At 41.5% G+C, this 15957-nt stretch overlaps 1 protein-coding gene across 4 annotated transcripts in view; it reads right to left on the minus strand.

The window, feature by feature from the left end:
• The window catches only part of SAMD4B (sterile alpha motif domain containing 4B), a 46246-nt gene that overhangs the window by 7054 nt on the left and 23235 nt on the right, over positions 1-15957 (minus strand). For 3 of the 4 annotated variants that reach the window (XM_075608235.1, XM_075608233.1, XM_075608234.1), the window contains exons 8-12: positions 14243-14328; positions 13227-13351; positions 12893-13091; positions 12264-12387; positions 5016-5099 (exon numbers count right to left, since the gene is read on the minus strand). In XM_075608235.1, coding sequence (XP_075464350.1) covers positions 5016-5099; positions 12264-12387; positions 12893-13091; positions 13227-13351; positions 14243-14328 — 618 coding nt within the window. The remainder of the gene's footprint in view (positions 1-5015; positions 5100-12263; positions 12388-12892; positions 13092-13226; positions 13352-14242; positions 14329-15957) is intronic. The other variant, XR_012802631.1, reaches the window with a different exon arrangement.

A 15957-nucleotide genomic window follows, 5' to 3' on the forward strand; every position in this document is an offset into this window, starting at 1 on the left:
AGCATAAAGCCAAACTGGAGCGGTTGAACAAGAGAATTAATGTTCTTGAGTGGCCTCGTCAAAGTCCTGACTTGAATCCAAACATTAATGGCAAGACTTGAAGATTGCAGGTCATCTACGATCTCCAACAAACTTATTGGAATTGGATCAATTTTCCCTTGAAGAATAGGCACAGGTCACCATCCTACTAAGCAAAGCAAGTCAAGACCTATCCAAAAAGACTCATAGCAGTAATTGCTGCAAAACGTGTTTCTACCAAGTACCGACTTAAAGGGCTGTATACTTATGCAACCAGTAAATTTCATTTTGTAAATTTCCTTTGCTGACATTTAACAACTTCCGCCTCTCTACCTTTTAAGGGGCAGGTTTTTTTTTTAGGGTGCAAGGTTTTTTAGGGGTATGTATGTATGTCTTTATTTATATAGCGCCATTAATGTACATAGCGCTTCACAGCAGTAATACACGTAACAATCACATGTCTTGGCTCCATTTCTTCACTGAATGAGAAGAGTGAGCTGCTAGTTCTTGGGGATTTATACTTCAATTGGCTCGACCCTAAAAACAACAAAATCCAGAGATACCACTCAAGTCACTTAACCTAACGCAACTCATTTCCCATCCCACACGGACAAACCTGAAATCTCACAACCATTCCTTGCTAGACTGGATTCTCTCCTCAAATCCCAGCAGAATCCAATCCTCTGGCATCCTTCCTGATATTTTCAGTGACCATGCAATAGTGTACTGTGTAAGGAAAATTAAACCACCCCAATCAAGCCCTAAAGTTCTCCTCACTAGAACATTTAGAAACTTTAACCCACAACAGTTTCTGGATGACCTTACCAACTGCCCTTGGTACAGAATCGACTTAATTCCCGACCTCGATTATGCGCTCGACTATTTCCAATCCGAGTTCTTAAAACTCTGTGATACCCATGCTCCACTACAGAATAAGAGTACGGGGCCCACCTACCGTGGGTTACAACTGACCTTGTAGCACTCTACCAGTTCAGGGATGCCTTGTGGAAAAGCTACAAAGTAACTGGCACTACCAAGGATCTCAATCACTACAGATGCCTGCGGAACATGTGCACAAGGCAAACAAGACATGCAAAAGCACAATATTACTCTGACAATCTCCTCCAGAATACATCAAACTCAGCTAACTTCTGGAAGGTTATCAACAATAGACGCACAGCCACCACCAGTCTAAGTTCTTTCAAAACTAAAGTTGTCTCACATTTTAATCTGGTCTGTAACTGTTGCATACGCCTATAATATATATTATCTCTAACTGTGCATGCAATGTCTTGTATATAATGTATACCCTGTTCACTTATGTAACCATGTATTATCATCTTAACTCTATACTCAGGACATACTTGAAAACGAGAGGTATTACTCTCAATTTATTACTTCCTGGTAAAACATTTTTATAAACAAATAGATAAATAATATAAATAACACAAAGGGGAGAAGTGCTTCAGACTAAAAGTAACATTTAGGAAAAGGAGTCCCTGCTCCGAAGAGCTTACAATCTAATTGGTTGGTAGGAAGGACTTACAGAGACAGTAGGAGGGCATTCTGGTAAGCGCATCTGCAAGGGGCCAAGGTTTATGTATGCAGTGTAAAACTATCACTCAGAGCTACTCATATGCTTCCTTAAGCGGGTGTGTTTTGAGTTGGGTCTTAAAGGTGGATAGAGAGGGTGCTTGTCGGATATTGAGAGGAATGGCATTCCAGAGGTGTGGGGCAGTCAGTGAGAAAGGTTTAAGGTGGGAGAGGGCTTTAGATACAAAAGTGGTAGAGACAACATCCTTGAGCAGAACGCAAGAGTCGGGATGGCGAGAGATTAGGGCTGAGATGTAAGGAGGAGCAGAAGAGTGTAAAGCTTTAAAAAGTGAGGAGAATGGAGTGTGAGATACGGATTTGATAGGAAGCCAGGAGAGTGATTTCAGCAGGAGAGACGATGAGACAGATTTCGGAAAGAGTAGAGTGATTCTGGAAGCAGCATTTAGGATAGATTGTAGGGGAGACAGGCGAGAGGCAGGATGGGAGAGAATGAGGGTCTATGTCAGTTTTTGCAGTCGAGCAGCAGGGCGTATCTTTGTAATACTGCGACGGAAAAAAATACACGATAAGTTTTAGTTACCTTTTGAATGTGAGAGAGGAGTAGAGTGTGACCCCTAGGCAGCGTGCTTGGGCAACTGGGTGAATGATAGTACTTCCAACAGTAATGTGGAAGAAGGTAGTAGGGCCAGGTTTGGGAGGAAGTATGAGGAGCTCTGTTTTTGCCATGTTAAGTTTAAGTCGGTGGAGGGCCATCCAGGATGATATACTGTAGCAGAGAGACATTCAGAAACTTTAGTCTGTACAGCAGGTGTAAGGTCAGGGGGTGAAAAAGTACATTTGTGTGTCATCAGCATAGAGGTGATATTTGAGCCCAAGAGATGTGATTAGGTCACCTAGAGAGTGTAAAGAGAAAAGAGGAGAGGTCCCAGGACAGAGCCCTGCGGTACCCTCACAGAGAGATCGATAGAGAAGGAGGAGGTGGTGTTGGCAAAAGAGATACTGAAAGTACGATGGGAGAGGTAAGAGGAGATCCAGGATAAAGCTTTGTTATGAATACCAAGAGGGTGATCCACGGTGTCAAATGCTGTAGAGAGGTCGAGTAATATGAGCAGAGTGTAATGACCTCTGTCTTTGGCAGCATGGAGGTCATTAGTTATTTTAGTGAGGGCTGTTTCAGTCGAGTGAGCAGTGCGGAAGCCAGATTGTAGAGGGTCTAGGAGAGAATAAGTGTTGAGAAAATGGAGCAAGCGAGAGAATACAAGACATTCAAGGAGTTTAGAGGCAAAGGGCAGGAGGGAGACAGACCGATAGGTAGAAAGACATGGTCAAGCTTGCCGTTTTTGAGTAATGGTATAACATTTGCATGTTTGAAGGAAGCAGGAAAGGTACCATAGTAGAGGGAGGAGATAAAAAAAGTGTGTGTGCATAGGGATTATAGTAGGAGCAAGAGGTTTTAGGAGATGGAAGGTAATTGGGTCAAGAGGACAGGTGGTAGAGGGAGAACAGGAGATTAGCAAAGACACATCCTCCTCTGTGATAGTGGCGAAACGGCTGGCGGCAAGATGTCCCTGTGGCTAAATATTTGCAGAATGGGAAAACTTCATGAATTCATTCTTCAAGAACAATCCAAATAGAAAATGAACATGGAATAGAACCAATTGACCAATAGAAATTAAATTGACTATATCTTAACAAGAAATCTGTGATTCAAGACTGCATAGTCCTTAACCAACCAGACACAAGGAGTGATCAACGATTGGTTTGCTGCAAATTACATACATGCTGTAAAGTTGGAATGGAGAAAACGGATTAAAAAGAAGTCAAAAACAAAATTAACGTAGAGAACCTCAAGAACAAGAGAATTTCAACTAGAACTGCAAAATAATTTATGAGGGTTGAACTTGAAAGCACAGAAAACAAATGGATGAATCTCTAATGAAAAAAAAAAAAAAGGATAAGAAAATATCTGATGACAAAACAATTAATAAGGAGACACGAACTGAAGCAATCCCAAGACGCAAGAGCTGTGCATGACAATTCTTAAATGTATAACTGAAGATGTAATAAAATGTAACTGATATGGTAACGAAGACTACTGAAGATACATGAAATTGTAGGCAAACACAGAAACCGGGCATAATCCAACAGAGAACAAGCGAGAAGAAACCACCAATGATGTACCATAATCCTCGTCCAGATGTGGCAAAAGCAATAAAATCCATGAAGAATGGAAAGGCTCCTGGGGAAGATGGAATTACAACTGAAATCATGAAAGAAGTAGAAAGAATCCTTGCAAAAGTCCATACATGCTGCTTGAATAGGAAAATATCAGTGCAATGTCAGTGCAATGTAGTAATGCCATAGTTTGTCTCCTTTCTTGCAGAGGAGAACAAGAAGACCTCAAGAACTACAGACCAGTCTACTTCCAATCACTTACAGTACAAGATTTGTATGAAGATACGCACCACTCACTAATCAGCTACAACAGACCATTAACTTTGCCCAGCCTAGAGAACAAGCAGGATTTTGCAGTGGATACAACATAATGGACCTCAAAGTAGCACAAGAAGTGATTTCCTGAAGTAATTAATACGATCGACAACTCATTTTAGGATTCATGGATTATGAACAAGCATTTGACTGTCTACACTCCAGCAGTCTTAGATGCATTAAGACAAAATGTTGAAGTGTACATTGAAATTATAAAGAACATTTCAGAGAATGCCACATCAACCATTAGATTACATGAAGATACAAGCAAGATCAGGAACAAGGGAGTGCAGCAGGGAGACACCATGTCACCAAAGCTTTTTGGTGAAAGATCATTTGGGGGGCCTTCATCCATATGAGGTTTTGCAAAATCCCTCCTGGATTTTCCGAGTTCAGACCGGAATTTTGCTCTAGTTCGCCCTCTGTGGCAGGATCCTCCATTTTTGCTCCTGGCAGCTTCCTTTAAAAAGGAGAGCCCTGTAAGCAGGAAGTTGCTGAGCAAAGTTTTAGTTCATGCAACGCACGTAACTTTTATCTTCCTCGTTACCAGACCCGGCTAAGTACCTCGACCACCCCCGTCTTTCGCCTGCCTCGACCTCTGCATTGTCACCGACTACGTAACTCTGCTGCCAGCACTGACCTTGGGCTTACGACTCACTACTCTATCAGGACTCTGTCCCTCGGCTCAGGTCAGTTCTTTAAGTCAGTTTCCTGCTTGAGACGAGCATCGTTACAATCCAGAAGTAGATCGACCAGGGAGTATGATGAACACACACACACACACACACACACACACACACACACACACACACACACACACACACACACACACACACACACACACACACACACACACACACACACACACACACACACACACGAAAAGCTTGAAATAAAAGATTGGAATCTTTTTATCTCCCCTCCCCAGTAATTCCCAGGATGCAGTGCCTTACCCTCCAGGGCATGCTCTGTCATACTTAAGCACAGGGATTCCAGCCTCGGGTTTATCTCTAAATCGGCCCCAGGAACCTGGCAATCTGAAGAGAGAAGAAAAGAGAAAATGTATTCAGTTTACCATAATTTTATATTCCTGTACTCCAATGGCAGTGGGTACTGAACGGGATAGTTCCTCCCAGCAGTAGGAAAGGAAACTGTTCTGTAGGTACTGGAACATAAACTCTCACCACCGGCAGAACAGTCTTTAGTTTCTCCACAAGCTAAAACACAACTTCAGTTAACATATTTAACATATGAGAGCACACACAAAGTGAAAAAATAGTAATTCACAACATGAAAAAGATGCAATACCTCCAGTTCAAATGGCGAACATTTGAAAGAACACCAGAAATATATACATACAATCCAACCTATAAAAGGATCATGACACTGACGCACGCACGCGCGCGCACGCACGCACGCACACACACACACACACACACACACACACACACACACACTTTAGTCATTAATTATATGCAAAATTCATTTTAACAAGCTGGCAAGAAACATCCCAAGAATAAATTGTCATTAAGACAACGAGGTATCACTGTATTTACAATATAAATCCAGTAACATTCTCGCTGTTAGACACTTCTCTATCTCTATCGTGAGTAAGCGGGGTTACCCATTTGATACCTATGATATATATGGCTGAGGCATTATGTTTAAATAAAGTGCAATGTTTCACTAATGTCCTGTGGTCCAGCCCCTGAAGAGATTCTGGAATTATGCTCAGAAAAGAGCCTCTTAAGGGGTCTATTAGTCTACCCCATGTAAAAGAGGCCACAAAGGCACTTAAGCGCATAAACAACAAAGGATGTATCACAGGTGATGCGGGCACGAATCTGGAAGTCCCCCCCCCCCCCCCAGTATAAGGATGTGAAAATGTATTAGCCAGAATGAGGCTATTGCACATCGCACAACCAAAACATTTGAAACAACTATTTCTAGGATTTGAAAGAAAGTGCTCTGGTGCATATTTAAGGGGATTATCAGCATGTATTACCCTCTGGGAAACACCAAAACCCCTACTGTAGGAGGATCCAGACAAGCATTACCCAAAATTGAGTCAGGGCTCAGAATATCCCAATGCTTGTATAGCAAACGTTTCAAATGCATGCTTGCTAATGCAAGAAGCCCGACAGATAAAATGGGGGAGCTTGAATTAATAGCTGCAAGGGAGCAGTATGATATCATAGGCATTACTGAAACATGGTTGGATGAAATTCATGACTGGGCAGTTAATTTAGAGGGTTATTCACTTTTTCGGAAGGATCGAGCAAATAGAAGAGGAGGTGGAGTATGCTTATATGTTAAACCGGATCTAAAACCTATTATAAGGGAAGATGTTTATGAAGGGAATGATGAAAATGTAGAGACCTGTGGATAGAAATTAGCAGTGGAGGTAAAAGTATAAAGAAAATGTTTGTAGGGCTATGCTATAAACCACCAAATATCGGTGAGATTGAGAAAGATAAAATACTTTTGCAAATGGAGAAGGCCTCAAAACTAGGTCATGTTTGCATAATGGGTGATTTTAATTATCCAGACAGACTGGGGCAATGAGATTAGCATAACAAAAGGAAATTGTTTTTGCAGGGAAAAATGTAGAAGATAAATGGGCAGTCTTTAAAACATTGTTAGAAAAACACACTTATCAGTGTATACCCTTGGGTAATAACTATTAAAGAAATAAGTCAAAACCAATGTGGCTAAATAAACAGGTAGGGGAGGAAATGGACAAGAAGAGGAAGACGTTTTGATTCTTTAAGTTAGAAGGGACGGAGACATCGTATCAGAATTATAAGGAATGTAACAAAAATTGCAAAAGGGCAATCAAATTAGCAAAAAGGATTGCAATAGAAAGATCAACCCTAAAAAGTTCTTTAAGTACCTTAATAACCAAAAAATTAGAAAATAAAATATAGGACCCTTTCAGTGTGAGATGTGCAGGCAGATTATTGGAGATAAGGAAAAAGCAGAGGTATTAAACAAATTAATTGCCTCTGTGTTTACCAGGAAAGAATCAATTTCAATAGCAGTGCCGCAGGAGGAAGCCACAACCTCCATATCAATGAACAATTGGTTAACTAAGGAAGAAGTTCATAAGCGGCTTGAAAAAATTTAAGTAAATAAGGCACCTGGCCCCGATGGCATACATCAAAGAGTTCTCAAGGAGTTAAGTTCAGTAATAGCCAAACCATTACATTTAATATTCAAGGGCTCCATTCCCACAGGCTCAGTACCACAAGATTGGCGTAAAGTAGATATGGTGCCTATATTTAAAAAGGGAGCTAGATCACAACCGGGGCATTACAAACCTGTAAGCCTGACTTCAATAGTGGGGAAGCTACTAGAAGGTTTAATAGGGGATAATATTCAGAAATACCTAACAAAATTAGTAGTAATAGTCAGCATGGATTTATGACGGATAAGTCGTGACAAACTAACCTCATTAGTTTCTATAAGGAGGTAAGTAGGCATTTAGACCAGGGTAATGCAGTTTATGTGGTCTACTTAGAATTCGCATATTATTTTGATACAGTTCCACACAAGAGGTTAGTGTACAAAATAAAGGAAATTGGACTCAGTAAAAATATTTGCACCTGTAATGAAAACTGGTTGAAGAATAGACAACAGAGAGTTGTAATAAATGGAAACTTCTCAGGTTGGCTAAAGTTGTGAGTGGAGTACCTCAAGGATCGGTACTGGGACTCATGCTTTTTAACTTGTATATTAAAGATCTTGAAATCGCTCCTTCTGCCAAAGGCTCCATCTTTGGCACTAAATTGAGTAAGGTAGTTACATCAGAGCAGGATGTAATTTCTGTCCAGGACTTGGATAGACTGGAAACTTGAGCAGGTAAATGGGGGATGAGGTTTAATATACTGTAGATAAATGTAAGGTTATGTATTTGGGAAACAAGAACAGGCGACTTACAAATTAAATGGGGGGAAATTAGGTGAATCCTTGATGGAGTAAAAACAGAAAAAAACAGGCGCTTATCCCAAGTCACGAATCAGAGGTGAAAAACAAATTAAAATAAAATAAATAATAAAACCAGCAAATGTGATCTCCAAAATACCGAGAGACAACCTTCAATCCCCTCTGCTTCAATCCAATGGAGGGATCATCCAAATCCCTTACAGAAACATGGAAAACAGAAAAAAATAGGGGAGCAAGGTGTTAACACTTTCCAGCTAAAAACATACAAATAGTGAAAAACCACAACAGGGCTAATCACCTCTGGTAAGGGACCAATGGAACTGATGTGATAATGATAATAATATTAATGAACTTACACGGCCTTTTGTAAGTGCAGATGTTGATTGGTATCTGTAGTGTATACCCCAGTCTGTTCAGAAGAAGGGGTAGGGGGTAAAATAGAATAATGTTATGATATCAGAATACTTACACGGCCCAGTGTAAGTAAAGGTGTGGTATAATGGTCTGTGGAGTTCAGCTTAACCCTTCCAGGATGTCGACAAAATTAGGGCACCAGCGTGTGTTCTTAAATCAAAACTGCAGCCGGGACTCTCCCCTCTTTAGTGCCTGGGATCAGGCAACTTTTTCCTTCTCCCCGGTTCAGCAGTTAAAGGGTAAGTGAGGCACGGTTTCAGTATGGGTTTTTTTACAAGACATTTATTAGTATAAAACATCTGCATAACCGGACATACACATTACACTCACATAAAACGACACTCGGGCTCGCCGCTGTGCCACAGTGTTAGCTTCTAGCCGCAAAAGCTGCTCTGCCTCCGCGTCCGGAGTGCAGGGAGATGACGCGCCTCTGCTCAGTAGCAACTGCGACTGTCAGTGTAGCCACCGGCTTCGGAAGCCTCCGTTGGACAAAAACAGGTAAGGATGGAGCAACGCATTTCGCCTTAACACACGGCTTCCTCAGGCTCATAAAATGTAGTCGGAGGGGTCCCATCGGTATATATAGACCCTCAAAAAATGTCTAATCACATAATTAAAGAAGGCTGTTCCCACAAATACCTCCTTAAAGCTAAAAGTATCTTAAAACACTCATAGTACCCTAATATCTATACCCAATGGGGCTGGTTATACCTCTATACAATAAACATATCTGAAATCCTTTACATTTAACACTCAGTTATTAAAACAAATGAAACTAACTCACAATACTTTATTTCTATATACATTGTGGATTGGTTATTAACCACTTAAAGCCCATTCTCTAATCTACAATAGATGTTCTCTATATACACACGAGTTTAAACACATAACCATCAATGTTAAAAAGCTACAACTATAGCACATGAATTTATACACTTAAATTTAAAAACCTAACAATTTAATGAATCTCAGTCAATTTTAATATAACACCCAATATGGTCTAAAAATTATTTATAAAAAGCCCACATGGCTGTACAATATAAACATGTACATAACTAAAAAGGAAAAATTGAAGATAAAATGAGGAAAATGATGAGGGGAAAAAAAAAAGTGTATATAAGAAAGAGATGAAAACACAGATCAACAATTGGCTATCCAAACCAGTGGGATTTTTAAATTGTTTTAACATACATTTTATGAGCCTGAGGAAGCCATGTGTTACGGCGAAACGCGTTGCTCCATCCTTACCTGTTTTTGTCCAACGGAGGCTTCCGAAGCCGGTGGATACACTGACAGTCGCAGTTGCTACTGAGCAGAGGCGCGTCATCTCCCTGCACTCCGGACGCGGAGGCAGAGCAGCTTTTGCGGCTAGAAGCTAACACTGTGGCACAGCGGCGAGCCCGAGTGTCGTTTTATGTGAGTGTAATGTGTATGTCCGGTTATGCAGATGTTTTATACTAATAAATGTCTTGTAAAAAAAACCCATACTGAAACCGTGCCTCACTTACCCTTTAACTGCTGAACCGGGGAGAAGGAAAAAGTTGCCTGATCCCAGGCACTAAAGAGGGGAGAGTCCCGGCTGCAGTTTTGATTTAAGAACACACGCTGGTGCCCTAATTTTGTCGACATCCTGGAAGGGTTAAGCTGAACCCCACAGACCATTATACCACACCTTTACTAACACTGGGCCGTGTAAGTATTCTGATATCATAACATTATTCTATTTTACCCCCTACCCCTTCTTCTGAACAGACTGGGGTATACACTACAGATACCAATCAACATCTGCACTTACACAAGGCCGTGTAAGTTCATTAATATTATTATCATTATCACATCAGTTCCATTGGTCCCTTACCAGAGGTGATTAGCCCTGTTGTGGTTTTTCACTATTTGTATGTTTTTAGCTGGAAAGTGTTAACACCTTGCTCCCCTATTTTTTCTGTGAATCCTTGATAGAGAAAGATTTAGGAGTGCTTGTAGATAGAAGGCTTAGCAGCAGTGCCAAATGTCATGCAGTAGCTGCAAAGGCAAATACGATCTCATCTTGCATTAAACGGGGACTGAATGGAAGGGAAGTAAACATAATGATGTCCCTCTATAAAGCATTATAAAGACCACACCTTGAATATAGTGTATAGTTTTGGACACCACTCCATAAAATAAAAGACATTATGGAACTAGGTAAAGTGCATAGAAGAGCCAGCACATTAAGGTGATGGTAAATCTGATTTCTGACGAGAGGCTAGCTAATTTAGATTTGTTTACATTAGAAAAGAAGCATGTAAGAGGGGATATGATAACTATATTCTAATATATTCAGGGACAATACAAGGAGCTTTCAAAAGAACTATTCATCCCAAGGGCAGTACAAACTAAAAGGGTTCATCCATTAAGGTTGAACGAAAGGAGATTTCACAAGCAACAAAGGAAAGGGTTCTTTACAGTAAAAGAAGTTAAAATGTGGAATTCATTACCCGTGGAGACTGTGATGGCAGATACAATAGATATTTTCAAAAAGAGGTTGGACATCTTTCTAGAAAGGAATGATATACAGGGATATATCAAATAAGTGAACATGGCAAGGATGTTGATCCAGGGAGAAATCTGATTGCCATTATTTGGAGTCGGGAAGGAATTACATTTCCCCCCTATGAGGCATCATTGGATAAATGTTTTACTGGGTTTTTTTGTTTGCATTCTTCTGGATCAAAATACTATAAATAAAAATATAGGATAAGTAGCTGCTGTCTAAATCTAGCATAGTTGAAGTTGATGGACATGTCTTTTTCAAGCTCAACTACTATGTAGCGTGGTTCTCCTTGCGATTCTAGTGATTGCAGCATCGACCACCTTTTCTATCAACGGATACATCTTCGCAAATCTTTTCGGTGTGATCAGTTTCTTATGCGACTGGACCCATTCAGCTTCAATATTCCTCATCACAGAATGAATGGGAAAACAGATCTTTCTCTGAACCCCCGAACAGTTTTTCCTTCAGATCTTCTTCTGGATCTTTTAATTCTAACACCTCCTTCATCGCTCTAATTAAGGGGTCCACTAGGTCCAGGTTGAAATCCAAATCCTCTTGATCTGATGAAACACAATATTCACTCAGAGCTATGTAAACATCTGATTCGTCCAATGAAAATTCTTTTTTTTCCCCTACTCCAGGCGTGTCTGTGACATAGACCTTTTCTGGGACGGCTTGTGACACTGCTGCTTCCACACACTGGGACACAGTCCTTCATCCAAGACAAAAAGCTGACCATTTGTACGTTAGGTTCCATCTTCACATCATCATATCTTCACCTCAATGGCTGGCTTATTACAAGCAGCACATATTCTAAACTTCTTTGTGGCCTTCCTTGTGATGCAGTATCAGACGTCTGTCCCCTACCCCCCCCCCCCCTCTCTCCTTCTGGCTAACCCCCAGAAGTACTGCAGCAATAAATAGATAACGCAATATCTTCACTCTTAAAGATATGAATTCTCTTTAAATAAACTACGAACTGGAGACTCGCCTAGAAGATAACTAAATACTTAAAATGGGAGTATTTAGGTTAGTTACAGATTGACACTTTAAATGGACCAACATGGGGATTCTTCATAGACTGAAATCGTGTCTGCAAACATCATCTATAAAAAAAATCATGTTGCTTTATTAAAAAGGCATAACAACCGGAAATGTTCCTGCACTTCAGCAGTACCAAAATGTCCATTATAGATATGTATTATATAGGAGACTGAACATACATAGCAAAATCGCATCTGTTATGACCATATTACACAGCCAAGGACATAATGCAGCAAACGACGTCTTAAAGACGGTTTTCTCTTACCAGGGGGAAACTTGAGGATACTTTGTGGGGATGTGTGGACAGGTAGTGAGTGCGTGCGCTGCACGGAGCTGTGGCTCTGACATGGCATGCTGTTGCTGCCTCCTGGATTGGCAAACCAAAGGTTCTGAGAGAAGAGAATAAAGAAAAGTCTTATAGACCAGTGCAATGACATTGAGGAAAAGGGAGAAATTACACTAATGCCGGATTTACTATGTCAGAATGTCGGGTATTGCCCCCCCCCCCCCCAACCACCGTTAACTGCCATTGACTGAATACCCTGCTGACTAGATCCCCACCTAACTTAAAAAAAAAAAAAAAAAAAGGAGGGGAATGGAAAGCCCATTTAATAAATAAGTAGTTACCATCTGACTGAGTGGCTCGGCAGTTTAATAACCACGCTATAAACTCTGTCATTTGTTTGGTGTGGTCAGCGTTTCAAGAATGACTTTATATAATGTAAGCTATGCATGCTGATCCCACTTATTACAAACAGGTTCACTCAGCTCTTCTCAAACACTTCCCACAGATACTTCATATCAATAGACTATCCTTCCTTCTGTTTTCCAGGCTCGCCCTGTTAATTTTTGCGGTGTGTGTGTGACCCTCGTGTCCCCCCGACCTATGTTCACCTGCCGCCCCTGGCTCCCGATGTTCGGGCTGGTAAGTGCGTGCCGGGGGGTGATGCCCCCGATAGACCCCGGGCTCATTACGCCTATCCGGGAGGGTGTCACAGCCCTGGGGGGCAGCTGAAATGGGCGCTGGCCTCGCCGTGCTAAGGACGCCCCCACAGATCCAGCTATGGGGAGGGAGTTGGAAGCAAAGGCCCAGCTGCAGAAGAAGAGAGAACGAAAGGGTCAATTAACCCACCCTGCCAAGGGCAGAAAGGAGACGTTTATACACACACACACACACACACACACACACACACACACACACTACAATGTTTCCTACACGCCAACCCACCTGCACCCCTTCTGTTGCCTGTACCCCTGCATCTCCAGCAATGCCTTGCGGGGAACCGTCCGGAGAAGCTTCAGCACCTGTTGCTTCCAGGACAGGAGTCTTTTCTTCTGTGTCTCTGTGTACGCCTGTGGGAGAGAGAGAGAAAAGGAGGATTACATTAATGATTTCTGGCGCATTTGTAACAACGCACAAGTTACTGTGAGCTATGCAGCAAAAGCAGAACCTATACAAATGTCACATCAGATTAGAAAACAACGAATAAATAAGTGTGTGAGAAACATCTCAGGTCCCCAAACCGGACATACCCCATAATGACACAGCACCTGGTGCTGCTCCTGCAGCCAGAGATTCTGGGTAATGACTAGCACTCAAAGTGGATAACAAGCAAAAAGTTACACAACAACATGGATCCCTTTAAGATTATGCCTGCTATTTTCCACAGTTGTTACAGCAAAGACTGAGTTAACAAAGTGCATTACAAGCAAACCTCACAGACAGCTGTTTGGACCTTTTTGGGTTTCATCAGTGTGAAGATAGCTACTGATCTTGCATTGTGAAGATGGATGTGGCAACAAGCCAAATAAGTTATGGTGAGTAAAAAAAGTGACAAAAACCGTCCACTGTGTAGCAATGATGAAGAACACTTATGAACACATTCACATCTCAGGCCGGTCCCCAATCCTGGCTTACCCAATAAACACACAGCATAAAGCAGGGCCTCTGACAGGGGTGCGGGAGATACGAGACAACTGTTCAGGTCGCGGCAACGAAAAAGGGAGCCAGGGACAGCCGTGCTCAAAAGTGGCACGAAGTTTCCAGTCGATCGGGCCCCTTCCTCTGTTCAGCTTGCTCTCTCTCTGCAGAAAGCACCCCAGCTCAAACAGAACCCCCACCATCACGAACAGCACATGGTGTTGGTGTGTGGAGAGATATAGATAGCTATATTTATAATATATATCTATATCTAAATACACCCATACACCCACACCCCTTACTAAAACCCCCAATGCAATTACTTCATGTGTCAGGCACTTCTCCAGGAGCTGCAGGTAGCATGTGATGTTCTCCTCGTCTGGCCGTGACACCAGCAGCTGCGTGCACACTGGACAGGGACAGAGAACACACCATGGGACAAAAGTCAGGCTCTTCTCCAAGAGCAGCAGCAACATACAGAACAATTCCTGACCCCCACAAATGCATTACGCCACTCATTCACATAACACAATATTAGCGCACACACACAACGATCATCACTATATTTAGTAAATCTTTAATACCTGTAAGTTACGCATAGCCCTTTTCTTTTAAATACATTTTAGTGAATGAACTGCCAGCGTACAAAAAGGTCAACTCCAATTCTTTATTTCCTACTCAATTCTGGTATTCTTGCGATTATTAAATAAATATTTGGTGAGCCAGCCATAAAATTATCGACATTGGATTCTAGTACTGTACTTTACATGCAACTGAATATACAGGACACTGAGGGGGAGAAATAACACATTAATTCAGCAACAGACCAAAGTAACCCTCAATACAGTATGTCACTTATATACACGCATACAGTACAGTATATATACACACAGTGGGGCCTATGCAGAGAGCAGCGCTATTTCGAAATTCGCCATTTTTTGGAGAAAATCGCGCAGAAAGCAGCAGAAAATGGCGAGTTCCGAAAAACGCGCCAATTTTTCTTTTCTATTTGTAAAACTCGCCTCGCGGCTGGCGAGAACCTCAATCTCGCCAGTTTTAAAAATATCCGTATGCAGAGAGGCGCGAACGGCATCTAGCGGCTGTTCGCGCCAATAAAATGGCGCGATTGTCTCCTTTTTGCCTCGCCAGAAAAAACTGGCAAGAAGCTGCCGCTCGCGGCCATTGCAAAGGGAAAAAAAAGGCGCAAATTTGTTTTTACACGTTTCTGAAGCGCGCATCTCGCCAATTTAAACTCGCCACACGCATCCATGTTAAACATAGCAGAATTCGCACTTTTCTGCATATGGAGAATAAAACTCTCCAAAAAAGCTACTTTTTAATAAATTCGCCAATTTTAAAATTCGCTGCTCTCTGCATAGGCCCCAGTGTGTGTGATGAGATAGAGATATATCTATTTAAAACATTTATCCAAAAGTACTTAAAGATTAATACTCCCATAGTAACAAAACACTTGAGGATTTTTATGATCTTTGCCAAAATGTGTTTGTAAATCCCAAAACATACATTTTTTCACAGAAAACAGGCTACTCAAACGAGAATAGATATAGGTTCCTGTAGGAGCTCAAATGCTTGGTCCCTTATTGTCAATTATATATATGGAGGTTACCATACAGGGGAAATATAAATAGCTATAATGCAATACTCAAATTCCAATGTCACATATGTAGACACATAAATCCCTAGATTCATCTGGTGAGGGCGTCTTCAATTCTCCTCTCCTAGGGAGTTCCATAGAACAAAAAGGTACTCACTATTATTCCACTGCAGGTCTTCAGGCGTGCAACCGCGTCTATGATCCTAGAGTATCCAAAAGTATTGTGTAGGGTGCACAGCAGCAAGAACCAGGTCATGTGGCAATAAAAACTCTGTTTATTCAAGCTGCATTAAAAAACGGTAGAGGGGGCTATACTCTCTACCGTTTTTTAATGCAGCTTGAATAAACAGATTTTATTGCCACATGACCTGGTTTTTGCCGCTGTGCACCCTACACAATACTTTTGGATACTCAAACGAGAAT

Source organism: Ascaphus truei, chromosome 7, assembly GCF_040206685.1.
Source record: "Ascaphus truei isolate aAscTru1 chromosome 7, aAscTru1.hap1, whole genome shotgun sequence".
Lineage (NCBI taxonomy): Eukaryota > Metazoa > Chordata > Amphibia > Anura > Ascaphidae > Ascaphus > Ascaphus truei.